The sequence below is a fragment of the Physeter macrocephalus genome, chromosome 2 (assembly GCF_002837175.3).
Source record: "Physeter macrocephalus isolate SW-GA chromosome 2, ASM283717v5, whole genome shotgun sequence".
Lineage (NCBI taxonomy): Eukaryota > Metazoa > Chordata > Mammalia > Artiodactyla > Physeteridae > Physeter > Physeter macrocephalus.
This window is the reverse complement of record NC_041215.1, coordinates 39,732,819-39,753,531: the sequence shown is the minus strand read 5'-3', so window position 1 is coordinate 39,753,531 and position 20,713 is coordinate 39,732,819. Positions and strand designations below refer to the sequence as shown.

The 20,713-nt window shown below is 55.5% G+C and overlaps 1 protein-coding gene across 2 annotated transcripts in view; it reads left to right on the top strand.

Annotated features, from left to right (window-relative positions):
• Positions 1–12,288, top strand: part of GLI2 (GLI family zinc finger 2) — a 250,812-nt gene extending 238,524 nt beyond the window's left edge. For both annotated transcript variants that reach the window (XM_024117097.2, XM_024117100.3), the window contains 4 exons: positions 3,203–3,367; positions 4,653–4,931; positions 6,423–6,759; positions 8,187–12,288. In XM_024117097.2, coding sequence (XP_023972865.1) covers positions 3,203–3,367; positions 4,653–4,931; positions 6,423–6,759; positions 8,187–10,609 — 3,204 coding nt within the window. In that variant the 3' untranslated portion in view covers positions 10,610–12,288. The remainder of the gene's footprint in view (positions 1–3,202; positions 3,368–4,652; positions 4,932–6,422; positions 6,760–8,186) is intronic.
• The last annotated feature ends 8,425 nt before the right edge of the window (positions 12,289–20,713 follow it).

Sequence of the window (20,713 nt, the reverse complement as noted above, 5' to 3'; positions counted from 1 at the left end):
ATTTTAATGACGCTGAAATCAGTCTATCTTAAAATCGGTGGTGTTCAGGATTCAATGAAATACACTACCTTTGTTGGCAAGGTTTTGGTATTTTTAAATTGAGATAGAATTCATATACCATAAAGTTCACCCTTTTAAAAAAAATGTACAATTCAGTGATTTTGAGTGAATTCACAAACTTGTGCAGCCTTCACCACTAGCTAATTTCAGGACATTTTCAACACCTCCCCAAAAGAAACCCCATACCCACCAGCAGTCACCCCCCATGCCCCCCTCCCCTGCATCCCCCGACCACCACTAATTTGCTTTCTGTCTCTATCAACATGCTTATTCTGGGCAGTTCATAAAAATGGAATCATACAATGTGCAGCCTCTGTGTCTTTTCCTTCACTTAGCATGTTTTCAAGGTTCATCCGTGTAGTATCATGTATGAGTATTTCATTTCTTTTTGTGGCTAAATAATATTCCACTGTGGACAGATCACAGTTTTTTATCCATTATCAGTTGGTGGCTATTTGCATTGTTTTCACTTTCTGGCTATTAACACTGCTATGAACATTCACGTTCAAGTTTTTGTGTGGTTATGTTTTCAGTTTCTTATGTATATACTTAAGGGTGGGTCACAGAGTCATAGAGTGGGTCATTGCTGGGTCATAGAGTAACTCTATGTTTAACTTTTTGAGGACCTGCCAGATTCTTTTCCAAAAAGATGACAGTATTTTACATTCCCACCAGCCATGGGTGAGGGTTCTGATTTCTCCACATCCACACCAAAACTTGTAGTTACCTGCTTTTCAGTTACCTAGTCATCCTAGTGTGTGTGAATTTGCATCTCATTGTGGTTTTGATTCGCATTCTCCTAATGACAGATGATTTTTAGCATCTTTTCGTGTGCTTATTGGACATTTGTATATCTTCTTTGGAGAAATGTCTACTCCAATATTTTGCCCATTTTTAAATTGAGTTATTTGTCTTTTTGTTGTTGAATTGTAGTAATTTTACTAGAGCGTGATTGGATACATGATTTGCAGATAGTTTCTCACGTTCTGTAGGTTTTCTTTTGATTTTCTTCATGGTTTCCTTTGAAGCATAAAAGTTTTAAATTTTCTCAAAGTCCAATGTTCTCTTTGCTTGTGCTTTTGGTGACATATCTAAGAAACCACTGCCTAATCCAAGGTCACAAAGATTTATCCCTATATTTTCTTCTGTGAGTTTTATAGTTAATAAATATAGTTTTATTTATATAAACATATAAATATATACGTGTATACATGTAGTAGGGTAGTTCTTCCATTTAGGTCCTTAATCCATTTTGAGTTAATTTTTGTAGAGGGTGTGAGGTAAGGGTCCAGCTTCGTCCTTTCGCATGTGGTTACACAGTTGTCGTAACCCCATTTGTTGAAGAGACTATATTTTCCCCATCGAATGGTCTCGACACCCTTGTTGAAACCCAGTTGACCCTAAATGTATGAGTTTATTTCTTAACTCTCAGTTCTCTTCTGTTGATCGATACATCTGTCCTTATGCCAGTACCCACACAGTCTTTTTTTTAAATTGACGTACAGTTGATTGACAATGTTGTGTTAATTTCTGCTGTACAGCAAAGTGATTCAGTTATACGCATATATACATTCTTTTTTATGTTCTCTTCTATGATGGTTTATCCCAGGAGATTGGATATAGTTCCCTGTGCTATACAGTAGCTTGATTACCATAGTTTTGTCGTAAGTTTTGAAATTGGCAAGTGTCAGTCTTCCAAATTTGTCCTCCTTTTGCAAGATTGTTTTGGCTCTTCTGGATCCTTTGCAGTAAGTTATTTTCTTAACACCCCGAGTGGTAGCAAACCATAGCCCTCTGATATGAGCTGTGAACTACAGAAACAAATAGAAGGCACTGGAGCCGAGTGTGCCCAGTCAAACTGGTCAGGAATAAAGGGGAGGATGTGAAGAATGAGACAGTTCCTGCTGGGGTTTACGTGTTATTCTGGGGGCAGTTTTCACAGCTACACTGGATGCAGTTGCAGTGTGTTTGGAATAGGTACCTCCTGCAGTGACCCTCCCTCCCTCCCCTCCTGCCCCTGTCTCTGGCTCTCCCTCTTTTCTTCCTTTCCTAAAATGTTTATTGAGCACCGCACAGGTTTCTCTTCGTCAGGCGCTAAGTCCTAGGAACACAGAAATGAACAAGACCTAGAAAGTACCTGCTCTCCGGGAGCTTGTATCCTAGTGGGAAGGCCAGATAACAAAATGATTAAGATAATTATAAACTGTGTTAGGGAGTATAAAGGGAAAAGGGTGGTATTATAATTAAGAAAATCAGAGAGCTGCTCTCGGAGGAGATGACCTCAAAGATTGAGAGGGAGTGGGCCAAGCCAGTGCCGGGGTGGGTGGGGGTGGGGAAGAGGTTCCAGCCAGAGGGGACAGTGTGCGCAAAGGCCACCCGCCGGGAAGAGCTTAGTGGGGTCAGGGAGCCGAAGGGACCGAGGGTGAGGATGGCCAGCTCCCTCAGGGACGCGGAGGACTCTGGATTTTATTCTCAGCGCATTCAATGCACAGAACAGTTCTAATCAGGAAGTGGTGTTGGGAAACAGTTGAAGAGAACATTTACAGTTTGGAATCATATGGGAAGCGTCTTTACAATGTGCTGTTGATTTTAACGAGCAGAATAAGTAAATGAACGCTCGAGACGTCCCGATTTGGGTTTTAAAAACATGCGGGGAGGGGCTTCCCTGGTGGCGCAGTAGCTGCGAGTCCGCCTGCCGATGCGGGGGACGCGGGTTCGTGCCTCGGTCCGGGAAGATCCCACATGCCGCGGAGCGGCTGGGCCCGTGAGCCATGGCCACTGAGCCTATGCGTCCGGAGCCTGTGCTCCGCAACGGGAGAGGCCACAGCAGTGAGAGGCCCGCGTACAGCAAAAAAAAAAAAAAAAAAAAGAGTGCAGGGATGAACTGCAGAGTCCCCAGAATGAGACTTGCCTGGGTGTCGGCTGTCCCTGGGCCGTGGACGGTGTCACTTTCCTGTCCCTTCCACGTTTTCGCGACGTGTCATTTCTATAATCAGGAAGGAAGGTAGATGCTGTCGCTGAGATCCGTGCGCCTGGCTGCACATGCGGGGCAGAGCGAACCTCGGGGAGGGGGAGGGGGCGGCGGGCCGGCCCCTGCGGTGGGTCTGGGGCGCCCTCACTGACTGAACCCGCCTCTTCCCAGTTTGAGGGCTGCTCGAAGGCGTACTCCCGCCTGGAGAACCTGAAGACGCACCTGCGCTCCCACACGGGGGAGAAGCCGTACGTGTGTGAGCACGAAGGCTGCAACAAAGCCTTCTCGAATGCCTCGGACCGCGCCAAGCACCAGAACCGCACCCATTCCAGCGAGGTACCCGGCCCCAGGGAGGCGGCGGGCAGCGGGCGGGTGCGCGCCCGGGGCCCCGCGGACACGTGCGTGAACGCATCACCCTCATCCCACGGCTTCTAGACACCCGTAGGCCATTCGGTGGCCAGGTGCCAGGTGCCACTTCCCCCGCCCCCTGGCGTGGGGGCTCAGCACGCAGCGGCAGCCCTGTCCCCGCCACAGGCTGGCAGCGCGGATGACACGCGCCAGCCACTCGTGCCGCCCAGGCCTGCGGAGCTGTCGGTCCCTCCCCGCGTGGGGCGCAGAGCAGCCTCTGCCTCTCCAGGTAGCCAGAGCCCCAGGCAGGGCTGAGGGAGCCCAGAGAGGAAAGTCGGGTGGGAGCTCGTGGTGGCTCTGTACCCGCCTTCCGGTCCCCGCCCCAGCCACTCAACTACTGTCACTCGGGTAGACTCAGGAAAGGATGTTTCTAAACGTTTTGATACATTTTGGACCCCAAAGGGACTTGCTCCAATGCTGGCAGGAAGTTCAAGGACTTCCCAAAGGTATCTGAACCCCTCAGAGTGTCTAAAGACAAGAGCTAGCCTTGGATAGGGGTGTGTGTGGGTATGTGTGTTTGCAAGTATGTATGTGCACGTGTGTGGATGTGGATGTATATTATGTGTGTGGGTGTGCGGATATGTATTTGTAAGTATATGTGCACGTGTGGGTGTTTACATACGTGTGTGTGTTTACGTGGATGTGCTTGTATGTGCATACATGTGTGTACCTGTGTGCGTGTATGCATGTAGACAGAGTATGTCTGTATGTGGATGTCGCTTGTGTGTGTGTGTGTGTGAGCTCAGGACCGAGGTTCAGAAGCCCTGGGTTTTCATCCACTCCTGGGTGACTTGGGGCCAGTGTCTCTGCCTCGCTCAACCTGTCTTTCCTCATGAGAGAGAGCAGGTGTTCGTGCTGTGTCACAGACGTATAACAAGGTAACACACTCGCTACTGATGCCAAAAAGCCCAGTGCCCCAATCGCTATGCTGATCGCACCAGGCACTGTGTGTCCCCTCCCTCCACAGACTCTGACCCATGTCCCCGGTCCGTGGTGGGGCCCCCTTAACCACAGGCTTACCTGCAGGAAAAGGTGGCAGGCGAAGCCGGCGGGGCGGGGCTCCGGCGGGGCGGGGCTCCGGCGGGGCGGGGCTGACGTGGCTCCATCTAGTGCCCCGCCAGCTCTGCTGAAGGACGTGGCTTCCGGAGGACGGGCGGTGCTCCCACGCGGAGTCTGCGTTCCTGTCCCATCCATAACGCCTCTTGTCTTCCAGAAACCCTACATCTGCAAGATCCCAGGCTGCACCAAGAGGTACACGGACCCCAGCTCCCTCCGGAAGCACGTGAAAACGGTCCACGGCCCAGATGCTCACGTCACCAAGAAGCAGCGCAACGACGCGCACCTCCGCACCCACCTGCTCAGGGAGAACGGCGACAGCGAGGCCGGCGCCGAGCCTGGCCGGGGCTCCGAGGAGAGCGCCGAGGCCGGCAGCACCAGCCAGGCCGTGGAGGACTGCCTGCACGTCAAAGCCATCAAGACCGAGCGCTCCGGGGTAAGCAGGGCTGCGCGGCAGAGGCCCGGTCCACGCCCCGCCCCCCGGAGGCCGTGCCCAGCGGCACCAGGAGTGCAAGGACGTCCCTCCTCTCTCCAGCTAGCTGGCCCCCGTCGCCACCTCGGGCCCCCACAGAGCCTGTCTCGTGCCGGGTCCCATCCTGCTGGGCAGGCCGTGGGTGACGGGGATGTCTCCCCCGACGCGGTCAGTTTGCAGGGGGTGGGGCGGTACCCGGTGTCTGCCTTTCCAACCAGTACCTGCCGCCGCCGCAGCTGCCCCCGCCCCTCTGTCCTGTCTCTGCGTCCTTGCCCCTCTGGCCTGCACCCCTTTTGTTCTAACCACCTGTTCTTTGTCTCCACCTCTTTCTCCTGACTGTACCTCCCCTAAGGATAGACGGTACTGAGGTGAGCGGAGCAGCGGGGCGGGCCCTGGGCGCGCTGGCGCGAGTGAGGGGGGCTGGGGCGCTTGTCCAGGCTCCTTACGGCCGGGAAGGCAGGTTCGGGTACGTAGACCGCAGGCACCGCAGGTGGGGCCGTGGGAACAGCTCGAGGCCGGCAGCAGGGGTCAAGCTTGCAGGCACAGGAGGAAGCGGTGGGTTCAGGGCAGGGTGGAGGTGTGAATCTGGACTGCGGAGCAGGGCGGGCCCGACCTACAGAAGGCCTTGAGTGCCGAGGTGAGGGATGTGGGCCGTGCTGTGTGCAGCTCCCCTGGAAAGGTCTGGAATTTGGGAGCCTTCAGGTTAGAAATGAACCAAGGATGCTGTATCCCAGGTGAGCCTCATTTGGGCTCAGATCCCAGGTCACGGTGGAGGGCGCCCAGGTTCTGTGGGGTTCCACCCTGTACACCTGTGCCACGAGCTGTCGGCTCGATTCACCCTGTTGCAGAGGGAGGGCTGGTTTGGGGTGGTCACTCAGGTCAAGGGCGAGGGCTGTGTCCAGCAGCTGTACCCTCCGCGGTCAACCCTTCCCCTTCTAGCAACCCACCTCCGGCCTGCTGGGCAGACGGCAGGTAGCAGCGGGCCTTCACTGCTTCTTGCTTCATCGAGCGGCCCGCCCCCCCCATCGTGGTTCTCGCAGTACTTGAGTCTCCTCTTCCCTGTCAATTTCACGCGGCTGCGGCAGCCTCTGTGGGGCTCAGCTTCAAAGGGTCCACGTACTGAAAGCTCTACAGGCAGAGAGCTCCGGCCCAGACGCTGCCTGGGAAAGCTTAGGAGCATAGCAGGGGGCTAGGGCGGGGGGTGGTGGGTGCCTGGCGATTACCCGCTGCCTTGTACTCGCCGGGTGGTCTCCATCCATCCACCGACTCTCTCCACGAGTCCGATCGGGTCCCGCTTACAGTTGGGGAAGCCGAGGTTCAGAGCAGCGAAGCTTTGAAAGCTCCTCCATACGGCAGCTTCCTGCCGCCGGGTGTGCAAGGGGTGCGGCGTGGGTGGCGGGGCCGGTGGGCACTCGCACCCTCTGAGTCTGTGCCTTCTCACCACACTCCCCACAGCTGTGTCAGTCCAGCCCCGGCGCCCAGTCTTCCTGCAGCAGCGAGCCCTCTCCCCTGGGCAGTGCCCCCAACAATGACAGCGGCGTGGAGATGCCGGGGACAGGGCCCGGGAGCCTGGCAGACCTGACGGCCCTGGAGGACCCGCTGCCGGGGGCCGACGCCCCTGCCCTGGCCGTCCCCTCTGCCGGTGGCCTGCAGCTGCGCAAACACGTGACCGCCGTGCACCGGTTCGAGCAGCTCAAGAGGGAGAAGCTCAAGTCGCTCAAGGATTCCTGCTCATGGGCCGGGCCGGCTCCACACACCCGGAACTCCAAGCTGCCCCCGCTGCCGGCAAGTGGTGAGTGGAGGCCCCGGGCGTGCAGGGGGGGTGGGAGGTTCATACCCACCGGGCACAATGTGCCCTGGAGAAAACGGATCTTACAAGCCCGTGGCACAGGTCAGGGAGTTGAGGCTCAGAGAGGTGAAAGCGCTTTGCTCAGATCGGTGGCAGAGCTGAGACTCAGCCCAGGCCTGAGTGGCTCCAAAGCCCACGCTCTTCGGGCTACACCGTGCTGCGTCCCCATAAGCCCCAAAGCAGGCAGGCCCAGCTCAGCTCTCGCTCTTCCTCATGAGCCATCCGCTTGTCTGTCGGGCACCTGCCACGCACTCCACGGCAAAGGCCCTCGGCAGGACAGGGATACATTCCCAGTCCCTGTGGTTAGAAGGCCAAGTGGCGAGATGCCGGCTGAGCACGCAGCGCCAGGGACAGAGCTCAGGGTAGCTCGAGAGAAAGCAGGGCAGCTGGGGAGGCGCAGGGAGGGCGTCACGGAGGGGGCAGCCCCGTGCTCAGCTTCAGGAAGCATTGACCAGGTTTTGAGGTGGAAGACATCTTCACCAGGCATTTCTTGAGCGCCACTGTGCCAGGCTGCACGCCAGGCGGCAGACACCTCGGGGTACTGAGCCTCCAGACTGCCCTCCAGGGCCCAGTGTGCACCGTGGCACTGAGTTATTAAGAGGAGACCCTGAGAGGCACCACCCTGCTCCTCCTTGAAGGGGGGATTCGTTGCCCCAGCTGTCGAGGGAACTGCCGGCAGATGGCCTTCAATTCCCCGCCTCCTCCAGAGATTGCCTGGGGTGCTGACAGCTGCCTCACCCAAGGTCATCCTTCCCGGCATGGCCCACATCCAGGGATAGATCTCTGCAGGGGTGTACAGGCTGCTCAAGGCCCAGAGCTGCCTGTGAGATGAGCCGCGGCTGGCGGTGGGCCTGCGTGGCAGCTGTCTTCTCCTTAACCACTCTGCTGCCTCTCCGCGCCACCCCGCCGTGTCTGTGGGGTCAGGACACTCCCTCTAAGCAGCCTGCTGGGTAAACTCAGTGCCAGGGGAGCCCACCTGGCAACACCCATCCGTAGATGGTGGGGATACAGGGAGGCTGTGGCCAGGGCCCTCCTGGGCTCTTGGGGATAACCCAGTGCTGCAGAGAGGCACATCCCCTCCACAGCTGGAGAAACTGAGGATGGGACCGAATGAGAACACAGGGCCAGCCGGGCAGGGCTAGATTGGGATCAGCCTGCTAACTTCCACTAGCCGCCCTGGCAATGAGTGCCACCGTTTGCTAACTGTCCCTTCCTTTCTTCCTCTTGTTGAGAAATCACTGGCTGGGTGCCTGCTGGGTGCCAGGCCCCGTTCCAGGGCTCTAGGCCCGGCAGGCTCAGTACGACCCAAGCAGGCGGAGCACCGCCCCTCGTCCCCAGTCCCCGGCGCTGACCCCTCTCCCCTCCCGCAGGCTCCGTGCTGGAAAACTTCAGAGGCGGCGGCGGGCCGGCGGGGCTGCAGCCCAACCCGCGGCCGTCCGAGCTGTCCGCTGGCGAGGTGACTGTGCTGAGCCGCCTGCAGGAGCGCCGCGACAGCTCCACCAGCACGGTCAGCTCGGCCTACACCGTGAGCCGCCGCTCCTCGGGCATCTCCCCCTACTTCTCCAGCCGCCGCTCCAGCGAGGCCTCGCCCCTGGGCGCCGGCCGCGCGCACCCCGCCAGCTCCGCCGACTCCTATGACCCCATCTCCACCGACGCGTCGCGGCGCTCCAGCGAGGCCAGCCAGTATGGCGGCAGTGGTGGTGGCGGCCCAGGGCTGCTCCAGCTCACGCCCGCCCAGCAGTACAGCCTGCGGGCCAAGTACGCGGCGGCCACGGGCGGGCCGCCCCCCACCCCACTGCCCGGACTGGAGTGCGCTAGCCTGCGGACCCGGCTGGCGCTCCTGGATGCGCCCGAGCGCGCGCTGCCCGCCTCCTGCCTGCGCCCGATCGGGCCTCGGCGGGGCAGCGACGGGCCACACTACGGGCCGGCGGGGCCGGCGCCCTCCTTCCCCCACGAGGCGCCGGGCAGTGGGGTGCGGAGGGCCAGCGATCCCGGGAGGCGACCCAACGCCCAGGCGCCCCCGCGGGTGCAGCGCTTCCACAGCGCCCACGACGTGACCCCGGCCGCTCTGCCGCCGCCCTGCACCCAGGGCCGAGGCCTCCGTCTGCAGAGCCACGTGAGCGCCGACGGCGGCCTGGCCCGCGGCCCCTACTCGCCCCGGCCGCCCAGTATCAGCGAGAACGCAGTGATGGAGGCCTTGGCGGCGGGGGCAGACGGCGCAGGCCCCGAGGTCAGCCTCGGGCTGCCGGAGGACGACCTCGTGCTGCCCGACGACGTGGTGCAGTACATCAAGGCGCGTGCCGGTGGCACCCTGGAGGAGAGCGCCCCGAAGGTGTACCCCCCAGAGAGCACCTGCTTCTCCGAGAACCCCAAACTGCCCAGCCCCGGGCTGCACGGCCGGCACACGATAGCGGCTGCAGACTCCCACGTGGGCCCCTCTGCCCCTGTGCTGGGAGGCTGCCCGCTGGGTTATGGGGCCCCCTCCAGCCTGAACAAAAACAGCATGCCCGTGCAGTGGAACGAGGTGAGCTCGGGCACCGTGGACGCCTTGGCCAGCCAGGAGAAGCCTCTGCCCTTCCCACAGGGCCACCTGGCGGTGGTGCCGCAGAAGCCAGCGTTCAGCCAGTACCCAGGCTACGGTCAGCAGGGCCTGCAGCTGAGCCCCGGGGTACTGGACGGCTCACAGCCACACCTGCAGCCCTGCGGCGGGGCGCCCTCGGCGCCCAGGGTAAACTACATGCAGCAGCTGCGGCAGCCAGGGCCAGGTGGCCAGTGTTCCAGCATGGCGGCTGCTGTGAGCAGCCACCCCGGCTACGGCCAAGCCCATCCCCAGCTGAGCCCCCTGGCTGGGGCCCCGCACCACTTCCCCCGGTCCTGCAGCAACATGGCGGCCAAGCCAGGCCCCCTGGGGCTCCCCCAGCAGATGGAAGTTGTCCCTGACCCCGCCATGATGGGCAGCAGCCACAGGGAACTTGACGTCCCCAGTTCCAGCCTGGCTAGGATGCCACCACCTCACCTAGCCCCGAGCTACCCACAGCAGAGTCATCACCTGGCCGCAGCCGTGAGCCAGGAGGGCTACTGCCAAGGCTCCAGCCTTGTGCCTTCCCACCAGCCTGGCTTCGTGGGGCCTCAGCAGGGCCCGACGGGGGCGGCCGGATCGAGCTTCGGCCTAGTGCAACCCCGGCCACCCGCAGAGCCCGGCCCTGCTGGCCGCCGCCGTGGGGTGCGTGCAGGGCAGCAGCTGGCCTGTGCCAGGGCCGCTGGCCACGCCATGGCTGCCCTGTCGGCCGACCAGGAGATGGCAGAGTCTGTGCCCAAGGGGACGATGGGCGGCGTGTTGGCCCTGACTCCCCAGGCACCACCCCAGGATGCGGGCGGGGCCCAGGACCGCAGCACGCTTTACTATTACGGCCAGATCCACATGTACGAGCAGAACGGAGGCCTGGAGAGCCAGGGCCAGGCCATGCGGCCCCCGCCTCCGCAGCCCCAGGCCTTGCCCTCGCCAGGGCTCAACCAGGTGTCCAGCACTGTGGACTGCCAGCTGCTCGAGGCCCCCCAGATTGATTTTGATGCCATCATGGATGACGGCGATCACTCCAGCTTGCTCTCGGGGGCCCTGAGCCCCAGTCTCCTCCACGGCTTCTCCCAGAGCTCCTCCCGCCTCACCACCCCGCGCAACTCCCTGACCCTGCCTCCCGTCCCCGCGGGCTTCAGCAACATGGCTGTCGGGGACATGAGCTCCATGCTCACCAGCCTGGCCGAGGAGAGCAAGTTCCTCAACATGATGACCTAAGGCCCCAGCCCCCAGCGCTGTGCGGACCCTGAGGGACCAGCGCTTCCCGGAGCGCGGGGCTTTCGTCCGTTTCATCTTTTTCCCCAAAAAGTATTAAAGAGGTCTGAGGGAGTTTGGCCAGTGGCTGGTTCAGACCACAGAGGCTTTAAGGGCAGGTTTACGTGCGTCCTGTCTGGTCTTCTTTTAGATTATCTGTCGGAACTCTGAAAAAAAAGTCTCAATGGAAAAGGCAAGGCAGGAATGCAAAACTCGTTTACACAGCGCTTCGCAGCCTTTGGTGTTTATAGGACCACTCTGTTCTGGCTTTGTCACCTCTGTCATCTGGCTAATGAGGGATTACGTTGGCCCAGGGCTTTCCAAGCACGTGGAAAGAGGCGAGAGGAACCACATTTGGGTTTGAATCTGAAAGCCATGCTGGGTATTCTAATCCAGGAAGATAGGTTTCTTGTTCCAGTGCCTGCAAAGTAAAGGAATTCATGGCCCCTGGAATTCTTCTATGAAGTTTACTTCTTGAGGCCTCGAACGTCCCTTGCCATGGAGTGGAAAAACATTTTTACCTGGATGATTTGGAAGCACATCCTGATGCCGGGTTTGGTAGAGCAGGCATCTGTACCCCGCAAAGCGAAGTTTACAGCTGGCCGACCGTCCGAGTGTGTGTGGATGAATAAAGTATGGGAGTATCGCCCAAAAAAAGGAAAGAAAACAGTGTAACACTCAGGGCAAGCCCAGAAGCTACCCTGGCCTCTCCAGACCATGTTTACAGTGTTCATGCATGTAGAATGTAGCCCTTCCTGAAAACACATTTCTAAATACCTCGGGGCTGCCGGAGCTGCTGTGGGTTAAGGATGGCCAAGGTGAGCTGAAGCGTGGGGCCTGGGTAAAGTGAGCGCACCAGGTCTCCCAGTAGGATGAGGAAGTCGCGTGTTTACCCAAGCCTGTTTTCTCCAATGCACTACGCACCCACTTGACCATGGATAAACCCCAGGGCTTGACAGCAGCCTCCGCCCAAGTTCCTCCAGGCCGTGCTGTCCGCTCGCCAGCAGCCCAGCGACCAACCGCCTAGCTACAGCATGCAGTCGTGGTGTCTTCTGGATTCCCTTCCTGCCGCCCTCCTGTTCATTTCACAGAGAACAATGACATGCATGGTGTTTTCGGTGGGGGTGGGAGGGTGAAGGGGTTGATTCTTGGGACTCTGAGGGACCATCACTGAATTCTCCTATTCAGTGTTGGCCAGGCCCCACCTGGAAATGGAAGTTGGAACTGGCGTCAGAAGACATTGTTCCCGAACATGCAGTAGGGTAAATAGGTGCATCCTCCCCGCCACGCACATGTACAAACACCGCACACCTTTCCCATGTTGAATTCGGGGCCACCTTGCCAAATCCACCTGCACCGCTATGAACTTGGAACCGACTATGACCCTGACTTCAACCAGGACAGGGCCGAAACCTCACCTAGGCCTCTACGTCCCAGAACAGCAGCAAATGCTTTGTCAGGGTCCAAAGACAAGGCCAACTTCAAACGACAGCCCTGGGACACCTCCCAGGCTCAGGGCTCTGTGTGGTGCACGGTCTTTCCCTGCGCTAGGATTTCACTAGCTGTTCCCAGCCTGTATGTTGTCTGCACAGAAGACAGCATCCCTGAAAATACTGTAGGCGAGTCATCCGGTCAGATTTATATGTCCCAAACATTTTTAGCTTTTTCTACATGCGATGAATTGAGATGACATACTCAACTTGTAAATAAGTCTTTTTGTACATTAAAAAAGTAATTTTTTCATAATTTATTTGGTCTGTCTGCTTCTTCCGTGACAGTAGTTAATGAAAACCTGGGCCATAAATTCGGTGCATTTGAATGGAAACGAGGCTGTATTTTTTTTTTCTCAACAGCGTCAAAATTGACTATCCCGCCTTGGCCAGGAAATGTTTAAAGCTGGGACTTTTACTGCCTGTTTGTTTGTTGTCTGGGGTCGGGGGGCCAGGGTTTGACGCGGTACAGGGGATGTCTGGCTGCTCTTTCAGCCCGCTGGACAGAACGTCTGGGTTGGTTTGCTGACTGGTTGTTTACACAAGGTGCAGCTGTGGTCCCAAGCCCTCCCCATGTGGGAAGCCCCCTTTGGACAGGCAGTTGGATGAGCACGGTTGAGTCGTGGGGAGAGGAAGACAGGCGGCCCCCTGTGCCCTGGTGCAAAAGCAGAGTTAGAGGGGGCAGGTGTAGCACCCAGATACCCAGCAACCAGCCTGGGGCGAGGGGGCCGGTGAGGAGCAGCCATGTGCAGGGCTCTGAGCCCTGGCGGGGGCGGCCCTGACAGGTGCACAGGGGGACCCGGGTCTGGAGAGCCAGCAGACTGCCATCGACAGCTATTGGGCTACTGCTCTGAGCCTCAGGGGGCCTGGGGAGGGTGGCCACGAGGCCTGGGATGAATTCTGGAGCTGGGAGGGGAGGGCGCAGGACCGGGTTGCCAGGGGTAGAAGGCACCTTCTGTAGGGCCAGGGATGCTGGGCCTCTGCACTCCCGGCCCAGGCCCCTTAGCGCACTTCGCTCCAGGAGAGAAACCTTGGCACCCTACTCGGAGAGTCAGGAAGCCAAAACCGCGTGCGGCGCGTTCAGCTCGAAACTATTTTTGTGGATGTCATGGATGCACGGAAGAAGCCTTCTCTGGTAGTAAGTGTAGGAACACCCCCCCCCCCCACCGCCCCGAGGGAAACAGAATGCAAAGGTTTCCTTTCTGGGAGCATCTCAGAGTCTTCGCTGTGCATTAGGGGAACCTTCACGTCGGTGGCCGTATCTTCCCGGTGGAAAGACTACAGCCGACTCCCAGCCCCGGGGAGCCCCTCTCTTTGAGGGGGGTACTTACTTAGCTGATTGCACGCTCCCGAGGAGGAACTGAGAGTACCTGGCTGGGCCCTTTCCTCTGCCTCTCTCAAAGCCCGTCCTCAAGGCTTCGCATCTCCCCTGCTTCTTAACGTGCTAAGTCCCCGGAAGCAGCTCTGCCCTGCTTTGGGGACGGGGGAGGCCAGGATGTTCAGTGCTGCCTGAGACCGGATGGGCCACAGTATTAAGAAGCCCATCGAGGCTGCTCAACTCAGCCCCGCGCTCTGTGTCACTTAACCACAGCCACGGTCGTGCTGCTTAAGCATCTTCACGCAGCCTCAGCACCAGGTCACAGCATCTCTTTGGCTGAGGAATCTGGTCCACTGGGATTTGACTGACCCCGGCTGGGCTGGGCGGGGCAGCTCAGCTGGGGGCAGCTCCTCCAGCAACTGTGCTCCACACTTCAACACATGTGTCCACTCAACTCCCTGGAGCGCGGCGGGTTTGCTATTTGATTCCAGTTCACCCTGTGTGTCAAAGCCACACCTGGAATTCCTTGGGCGACATGCCCCTCTCTACATTGATTACTGACACCCCACATCAGGCTGTGTCTAGGCACCGCATTGTCACTGAAGGGATATCCAACAGTCACCTTATTCCTTTCAAGGCCCACAAGACCAAGGGCCTTAAATCAAGAGCATACCCTGGACGTCATCTCTACTCTGAGGCCATGTCTCACCGGCGCTGCCTGATCTTTGAGCAGGAGGAGACACAGGACGTGAGGAGTCATTTCATTTTCTAAGTTCCGCTTCACGCTGGCCGGTTCCTTTCTGAGCTCATCTCTTACTTTCGGTACCTTATCATTTACAGCTCAAAGAAGCTGCTGTTTATAATATTCTGCCTGGAAACCAGCCTGCCGAATGCCACGAATTCATAGAAACGTTTTCTCCCTCCCCAAAGACCATAGGCAGTCATTTTACCAACTCTTTCTTCACCACATCACCCAGGTCACCATTTTTCTTGCCATGTTTCCAACCTCCTCTAAATGTCCTCCCTGCCCAGTTCCAAAACTATGCTCCATATTTCAGGACTTGTGACAGCAGCCTCCCATTCTGGGTACCAAGTTCTGAATAAGCAGCAGTAATGCTATCGAATAAAAACCACAAAAGTCCTGAAACATAAAACACCCAGCATTTATTTAGGTCAGGAGTCTGTGAGTCAGCAGAGCGTGTTGCCCTGGGTGGGCAGCTGAGGCAGCTCGGCTCTGCTCCTGGGCCTTCTCCCCTGGACCCAGAGCATTGTTTGGACATCATGTTGATGGCATAGGTTCAAAAGCGCAAGTGAAAATACAGGAGGCCACTTAAGACCTGGGCTTGGAACAGAAGGCAGTTCACATAACTGAGCCCCAAATCAATGGGAGAGGGAAATGCACGTCTCCTATAGAATTATCGCAGGTCGGTATCTGAACAGTAATCCAACCTCCCGCCTCAGACCAGCTTTGATCATAATAAGACTGAATTGTAGCCTCCATCTCTCTCCTGACTATCTTAGTTAGCTCTAAATCCAAAAGGGAGGAGAGCGGGGTCATTCATTGTGGCCCAGTAACCAATGGCGTGCCAAAGTCAGCTTCTGAGCCAATAATGTGCATCTCTTCCCAACTCTGTATTCAGAGAGTTCATAGTGATCACTGACATTGGCCGTGGAGGGAGAATTCGTACCACGGAAATCAGCAAACACGACCAACCGGGGCTTCCTGCCTTCAACCACAGAGACCTGGTCATTAAACATTTGCCAGTGTACCTGACAGCATGCTCAAGGCCTGTGAGTTGCCAACAGCCTGATATGTCCAGAGGTCTCTTCTAAGTTTCTACGTCCCCAAACCCATTTTGTGGGAGAACTTTTGAGTCCAGAGTGCCATGGGCTTTCAGACGTTAAAAGTCATGCAATCTATCTTATAATATTGCTTATGTGTGGAATCTAGAAAAATGATACAGATGAGCTTATTTGCAAGGCAGAAGTAGAGCCACAGATGTAGAGAACAAACTTATGGATACCAAAAGGGGAAGGGGGGGGTGTGATGAACTGGGAGTTGGGGACTGACATCTATCTATTCACTACTACATATAAAATAGAGAACTAATGAGAACCTGCTGTACAGCACAGCGAGCTCTACTCAGTGCTCTGCGGTGACCTACACGGGAAGGAGATCTAAAAAGGAGGGGATATACGTGTACCTATAGCTGATTCACTTTGCTGTACAGCAGAAACTAACACACCGTTGTAAAGCAACTCTACCCCAATTTGAAAAAAGAAAAAGTCATGCAATCTGTTGTTCAGAGGAAATTGACTCGCTGAGGTAAAGGACACCGATGAGAGTGGAGCTGATCCGCTGGTGGTGGAGCAGGAGACCGGAGCCCACACCCCGCCCACACCCACACCCCCGGTCGCCCTGCCAACCAGAGCAACACACACATGGGCCCACAGGGTGGAGTTTGAAAACCAAACCTCTAGTTCGGCCCCGAATGAATTGAGGCCCAGAAAAACGAGCACGTTCTAAACTTAGGATTAGGACTCCTGCTTCTAGAATCCCAGGAGCAAGCTGGCTACCCCAGCACCGATAGCACAGGCATGGCCCAAATGTACTATTCAGTCCTTTCCTTCTGGCTTTGGTGGTCTGAGTGAGTCCTTTGAAGGAAAGAGCTGTGTCTGATCCAGCCCATGAGAGCCCATCAGTGGTTTTGATTAATTCTGCCGAGTTTAGTTCCAAATCTGGTGGTTCTGGAAAGCTTCACAGCGGTGGAGTGAACCAAACATTAAGAGATGGGTAGAAATTGGATCTTGTGAGCGGCCCTTGCAGAATGTATTTGAACGTGAGGCTATGTCCTCAGTCTACAAAGAATTCTGAACAGAGACCTGGAGCTGTAGAAACCTTGAGGTGTCCTTAAGAGGTATTGGGGTTTGTTTTTTAAATGGATTGGGGGTTAGGGGAAGGGAGGAAGAAGCCTGTGATCTGGCAGCTGGGGGCCCGAGGTTTCTGGGCCAGTCTCACCATAGAACTAGTAGCTGTCTTGTGACTGTGAGCTGAGGGTCTCTGATGGGCCCTTCCAACTCCGAAATGCACTCCACTGGACTGCCTCGGTTCCAGAAAATCTATTACTGAAGCATGTTTCCTCTGGGTGCAAGCATTGAAGTCCACTGAAAAAGACGCCATGGTTACCCAGTTCATTCAAACGATGAAGGAATGCATGGAGGAGCCCATGGCAACATTCTAAACCCTTATCAACTGCTTCCTGAGCCACCTGGGCATTTCTTGCAGCTGGGGAGGCGTGGAAGACCTGCTACCTGGTGGCAAGCTGGTCTTCTTCCATGCAGGGGACCCGCGTTCGCTCATTAGTTCAAGTTCAGAAACACATTCTCGGAAATCAGAGGTAATCTGAGATTACTGAAAGGTGATCAGTCTTCAGCTTCTTCTTAATCTCCTCCATCTCCTCCTCTCTTCCTCCTCCTCCTATTTCTTTTTCTTCTCTTCTTCCCGTTCTTCCCCTCCTCCTCCCCCTTCTTCCTCTTCCCCTTTCCCTCCCTTCCTTCCTCCTTCCTTCCCTCCCCCTCCTCCTATTCCTCTTCCCTCCTTCCTGATGTTCCATTTTCTTCCTTTCTGCTTTTAGAGCAGAGCTGCTGACAGTGAATTCTCTTCGTCTTCCATCATCTGAGAGCATCTATTTTACCCCTCCACCTCCACCTCCTTCTCCCCCTCCACCACCTTCTTCTTCTCCTTCTTCTTTTTCCTCTTCCCCTTTCCCTCTCTTCCTTCCTTCCTCCCTTCCTTCCTTTCTTCCCCACCCCTCAGCTGGTGAACATGAGCAAGAACACTTGTATGAGACCAACATGTGATTGGGTCACTACAGGTAGGGTGATGTGTGTGATGACGTCATGCATAGGAAAGGCGTGATGGGCTTGAATCACAGGGCAGGGAGGGGCCCCATAAAATCAGCATAGTTTGAATGAGAAATAAGACCTGATCCAGGTTTTGAAGATGAATAGGAAGTCGCCTGAGGGGATTGGAGACTTCTCATCAGAAACCATGGACGCCAGAGGTAACTAGAGTATTTTTTAAATGCTGAAAGAAAAGAACTGTCAACACAGAACTCTGTATCCATGAAAATATCCTTCGGGGATGAAGGTAAAATAGACACCCTCAGATGAAGGAAAATGAAGAGAATTCACTGTTCATAGATCTGCTCTAAACCAGAAAGGAAATGATACCAGAAGAAAACAGCACATCAGGGAGGAGGGAAGAGGAATAGAAATGGTATCTGGGTAAATGCAGTAGAGCATCCTTCCCTCCCGAGTCCTTTAAAATATATTTAACGGTTGAAGCAGAAAGTATATAACATTGTTTGATGGGGCTTTCGATGTATGTCAATGTCATAAGACAAATGTGTCATAAAGGAGGAGGTGGTTAAGGGACTTAAGGGGCTAGATAACAACATTCCACTTGAAGTGGTAAAGTATCAATTGTCAGGACACAGAAGAGTTCAGCATGTATATTGTATTTCCTGATATAGTCAATAAACAAACAAACTGCAAAGTGATGTATGCAGGAACATGATAGAGAAATTGAAATGGAATGGTTCCTGTAGCCCCAAAGAAGGCAGGAACAGCAAAACAAAGACAACAAAGCATAAAATGGGGGAACTAAGGCCAAACATATCAACAATGACATAAAATAAAAGTGGTCTAAAAGCATCAATTAAAAGACAAAGAATCAAGTTGGAACGCTCACCCTACTGGATTTTAAGACTAACTCTAAAACTGCCACAATCAAGACAGTGTGGTGGTATTGGTGACAAGGAAGACACAGATCAATGGAATGGAACAGAGCAGAGGTCTACAAAATGCAGCCCAAAGACCAAAGCTGCCCTGAGGCCTGTTTTTGTATGACCTGTGAGCTCAGAATAGTTTTTATATTTTTAAAGAGTCGTTTTTTCGAAAAAGCAAATGGCCATCAGATCTTAAGATATTTACTATGTGGCCCTTCTCAGAAAATGTTTAACCAATCCTTGGAATAGAGAATCCAGAAATAGACCCACGCAAATATGACCAATTAGTTTTTTGACAAAGATGCAGAGGATTCCATGGAGAAAGGGTAATCTTTTCAACCAATGGTATTGGAACCGCTGGCTATCCATAGGCAAAAAAATCCCAGAGCCGCCTTCTAAACCTCATACAAAAATTACCTCAAAATAAATATACAATATAAAACCATAACACTTCTGGGAAAAAGATCTTTGGGACCTGAGTTTAGGCAAAGAGTCCTTATACACAACATGAAAAACATGACCCCATAAAAGAAAAAAGCTGAGAAACTGGACTTCATCAAAATGAAAAAGGTGTTCTCGGCAAGAGACACCGTTAAGAGAATGAAAGACAAGCCACAGACTGGGGGAAAATGGTTTTTTTCATTGCATATCCTAAGAGCATTAGAGAGGTTTTTGCAAGGGCACGGCACATGCTAAGACTTGCATGTTAGGGGAACTCCCTGGTGGCCCAGCGGTTAGGACTTGGCGTTCTCACCACCAGGGGCGTGGGTTCAATCCCTGGTTCAGGAACTAAGATCCCGCAAGCAGTGCGGCCACAAAAAAAGACTTGAAGACTTGCATGTTGGAAACCTCGTCCAGCTTCAGGATGGGGAAGGGCTTGGCAGGATGTACAAGGCAACAGCCTTGTACCCAGGCACCGGGCAGTTAGAGGCGACCAGGGAGGGATGGATGAAGGTGGCAGGGGCACCCAAGGACTACTTAGGAGGCGAAATCCAGAGGACGCTGTGGAGGGTTCCATGTGAGGAGTGAGAGGCGGCGACGTTAGGAAGCAGTCCTGGGTGTCTGACTCACCTGCCCCTGAGAGGTGAGAATTGGGCGAGGGCCAGCCTGATGGGTGGGGATGGGGTGGGGCAGGGCGGGGAGGGGGCTCTGGGGATTCAGATTTGCACATGCTGAGTTGGTGTGTTTTTGAGACATCCCAGAGAGAGCCCTGAGAGGTGTTAGGATTGATGGGTCTGGAGCTCCCAGGAGGGGCGGGGGGCCGTGATGCCAGCTTGTGAGCCGACCACGTGAAGGAGGTTGAGATTACCTGGGACACCGTGGAGGCTCGAAGGGGAAGGGGCCCAAAGGGAGTCTTAGGAAACCCCAGCAATCAAGGGTCCAAACCAGGAGGCCGAGGCTGCCAGGGAGTCTAGAAGAAGCGGCAAGAGAAGAACCAGAGCCGGGGGCGGGGGAGGCGCCCCAGAAGGCGTGGAAGGAGGGTTTCCAAGGAGGGAGGGGCGACCAGAGCGGCGAGCGCCCCCGATCATCGCTAGGCTGGGCAGCCTTGCACTCACCCTGGGCCTTTGCCTTTCTCTCACATCTCAGAATCCTTTTGGCTCTAACTTCAGAGGATATCCACAATCTGTTCCCTTTTCACCACATCCCCCTGGGGCCCCTGGGCCGTGCTGGACTCCCCTAGTTCCAGCTCAGGAGAAATTCACCAGCCAGTTGCAAGACCCTATGACTCTGCCATGGAGGGAGCGTTTCACTGTGAAATGCCTGGATCAGGGCTTTCTCTGCTCCCTCCGGAAGAGCCAGTCGACCAGCACTCTGCTCCACTGCTGTATTCCCATCCTATCCCAAGCCTCCCTGCTACTCTACCTGCTTCCTCCACTGTCTGCTACGACCTATCCTCATCCTCCAGTTGGAGCATCCTTCCAGATCGTGTCAATTCTCTGCTTAGCACTGACTCTGAGCCCCTCTCCCACCCAGCCTGAGCACTACAGCTTGCAAGGCTCTCCACGACCTCGTTGTCTCCCCACCTGCCCCATCATCACTCTCCTTCACCCACCCTGGCCTCCTTGCTCTTCCACAGACACTGCTGGCACACTCTGCTTCAGGGCCTTTGCACTGGCTGTTCCCACTGCTGGGAATGTCCTTCCCCAGATACACGCACGACTCGCACTTTCACGTGTTTGCTGTCCTGACCACCCTGTGTAAAATCATACACCCGCTCCATGCCTGTCTCCTTACCTGCTGTATTCTTCCCCTGAGGCACAAATGAGCTCACAGTGTAATTTACACTTGCTGAGTGAGCTCATTGGCTCTGGGAGCAGGAGCTGTGGTGATGTGTGAGCGGGGCAAGGAGACGGGGAGGTGGGGCAGCAATGGGAGACAACTCTTTTAAGAAGGGTGCCAGCTGGACTTCCCTGGTAGTGCAGAGGTTGAGAGTCTGCCTGCCGATGCAGGGGCACGGGTTCGTGCCCCG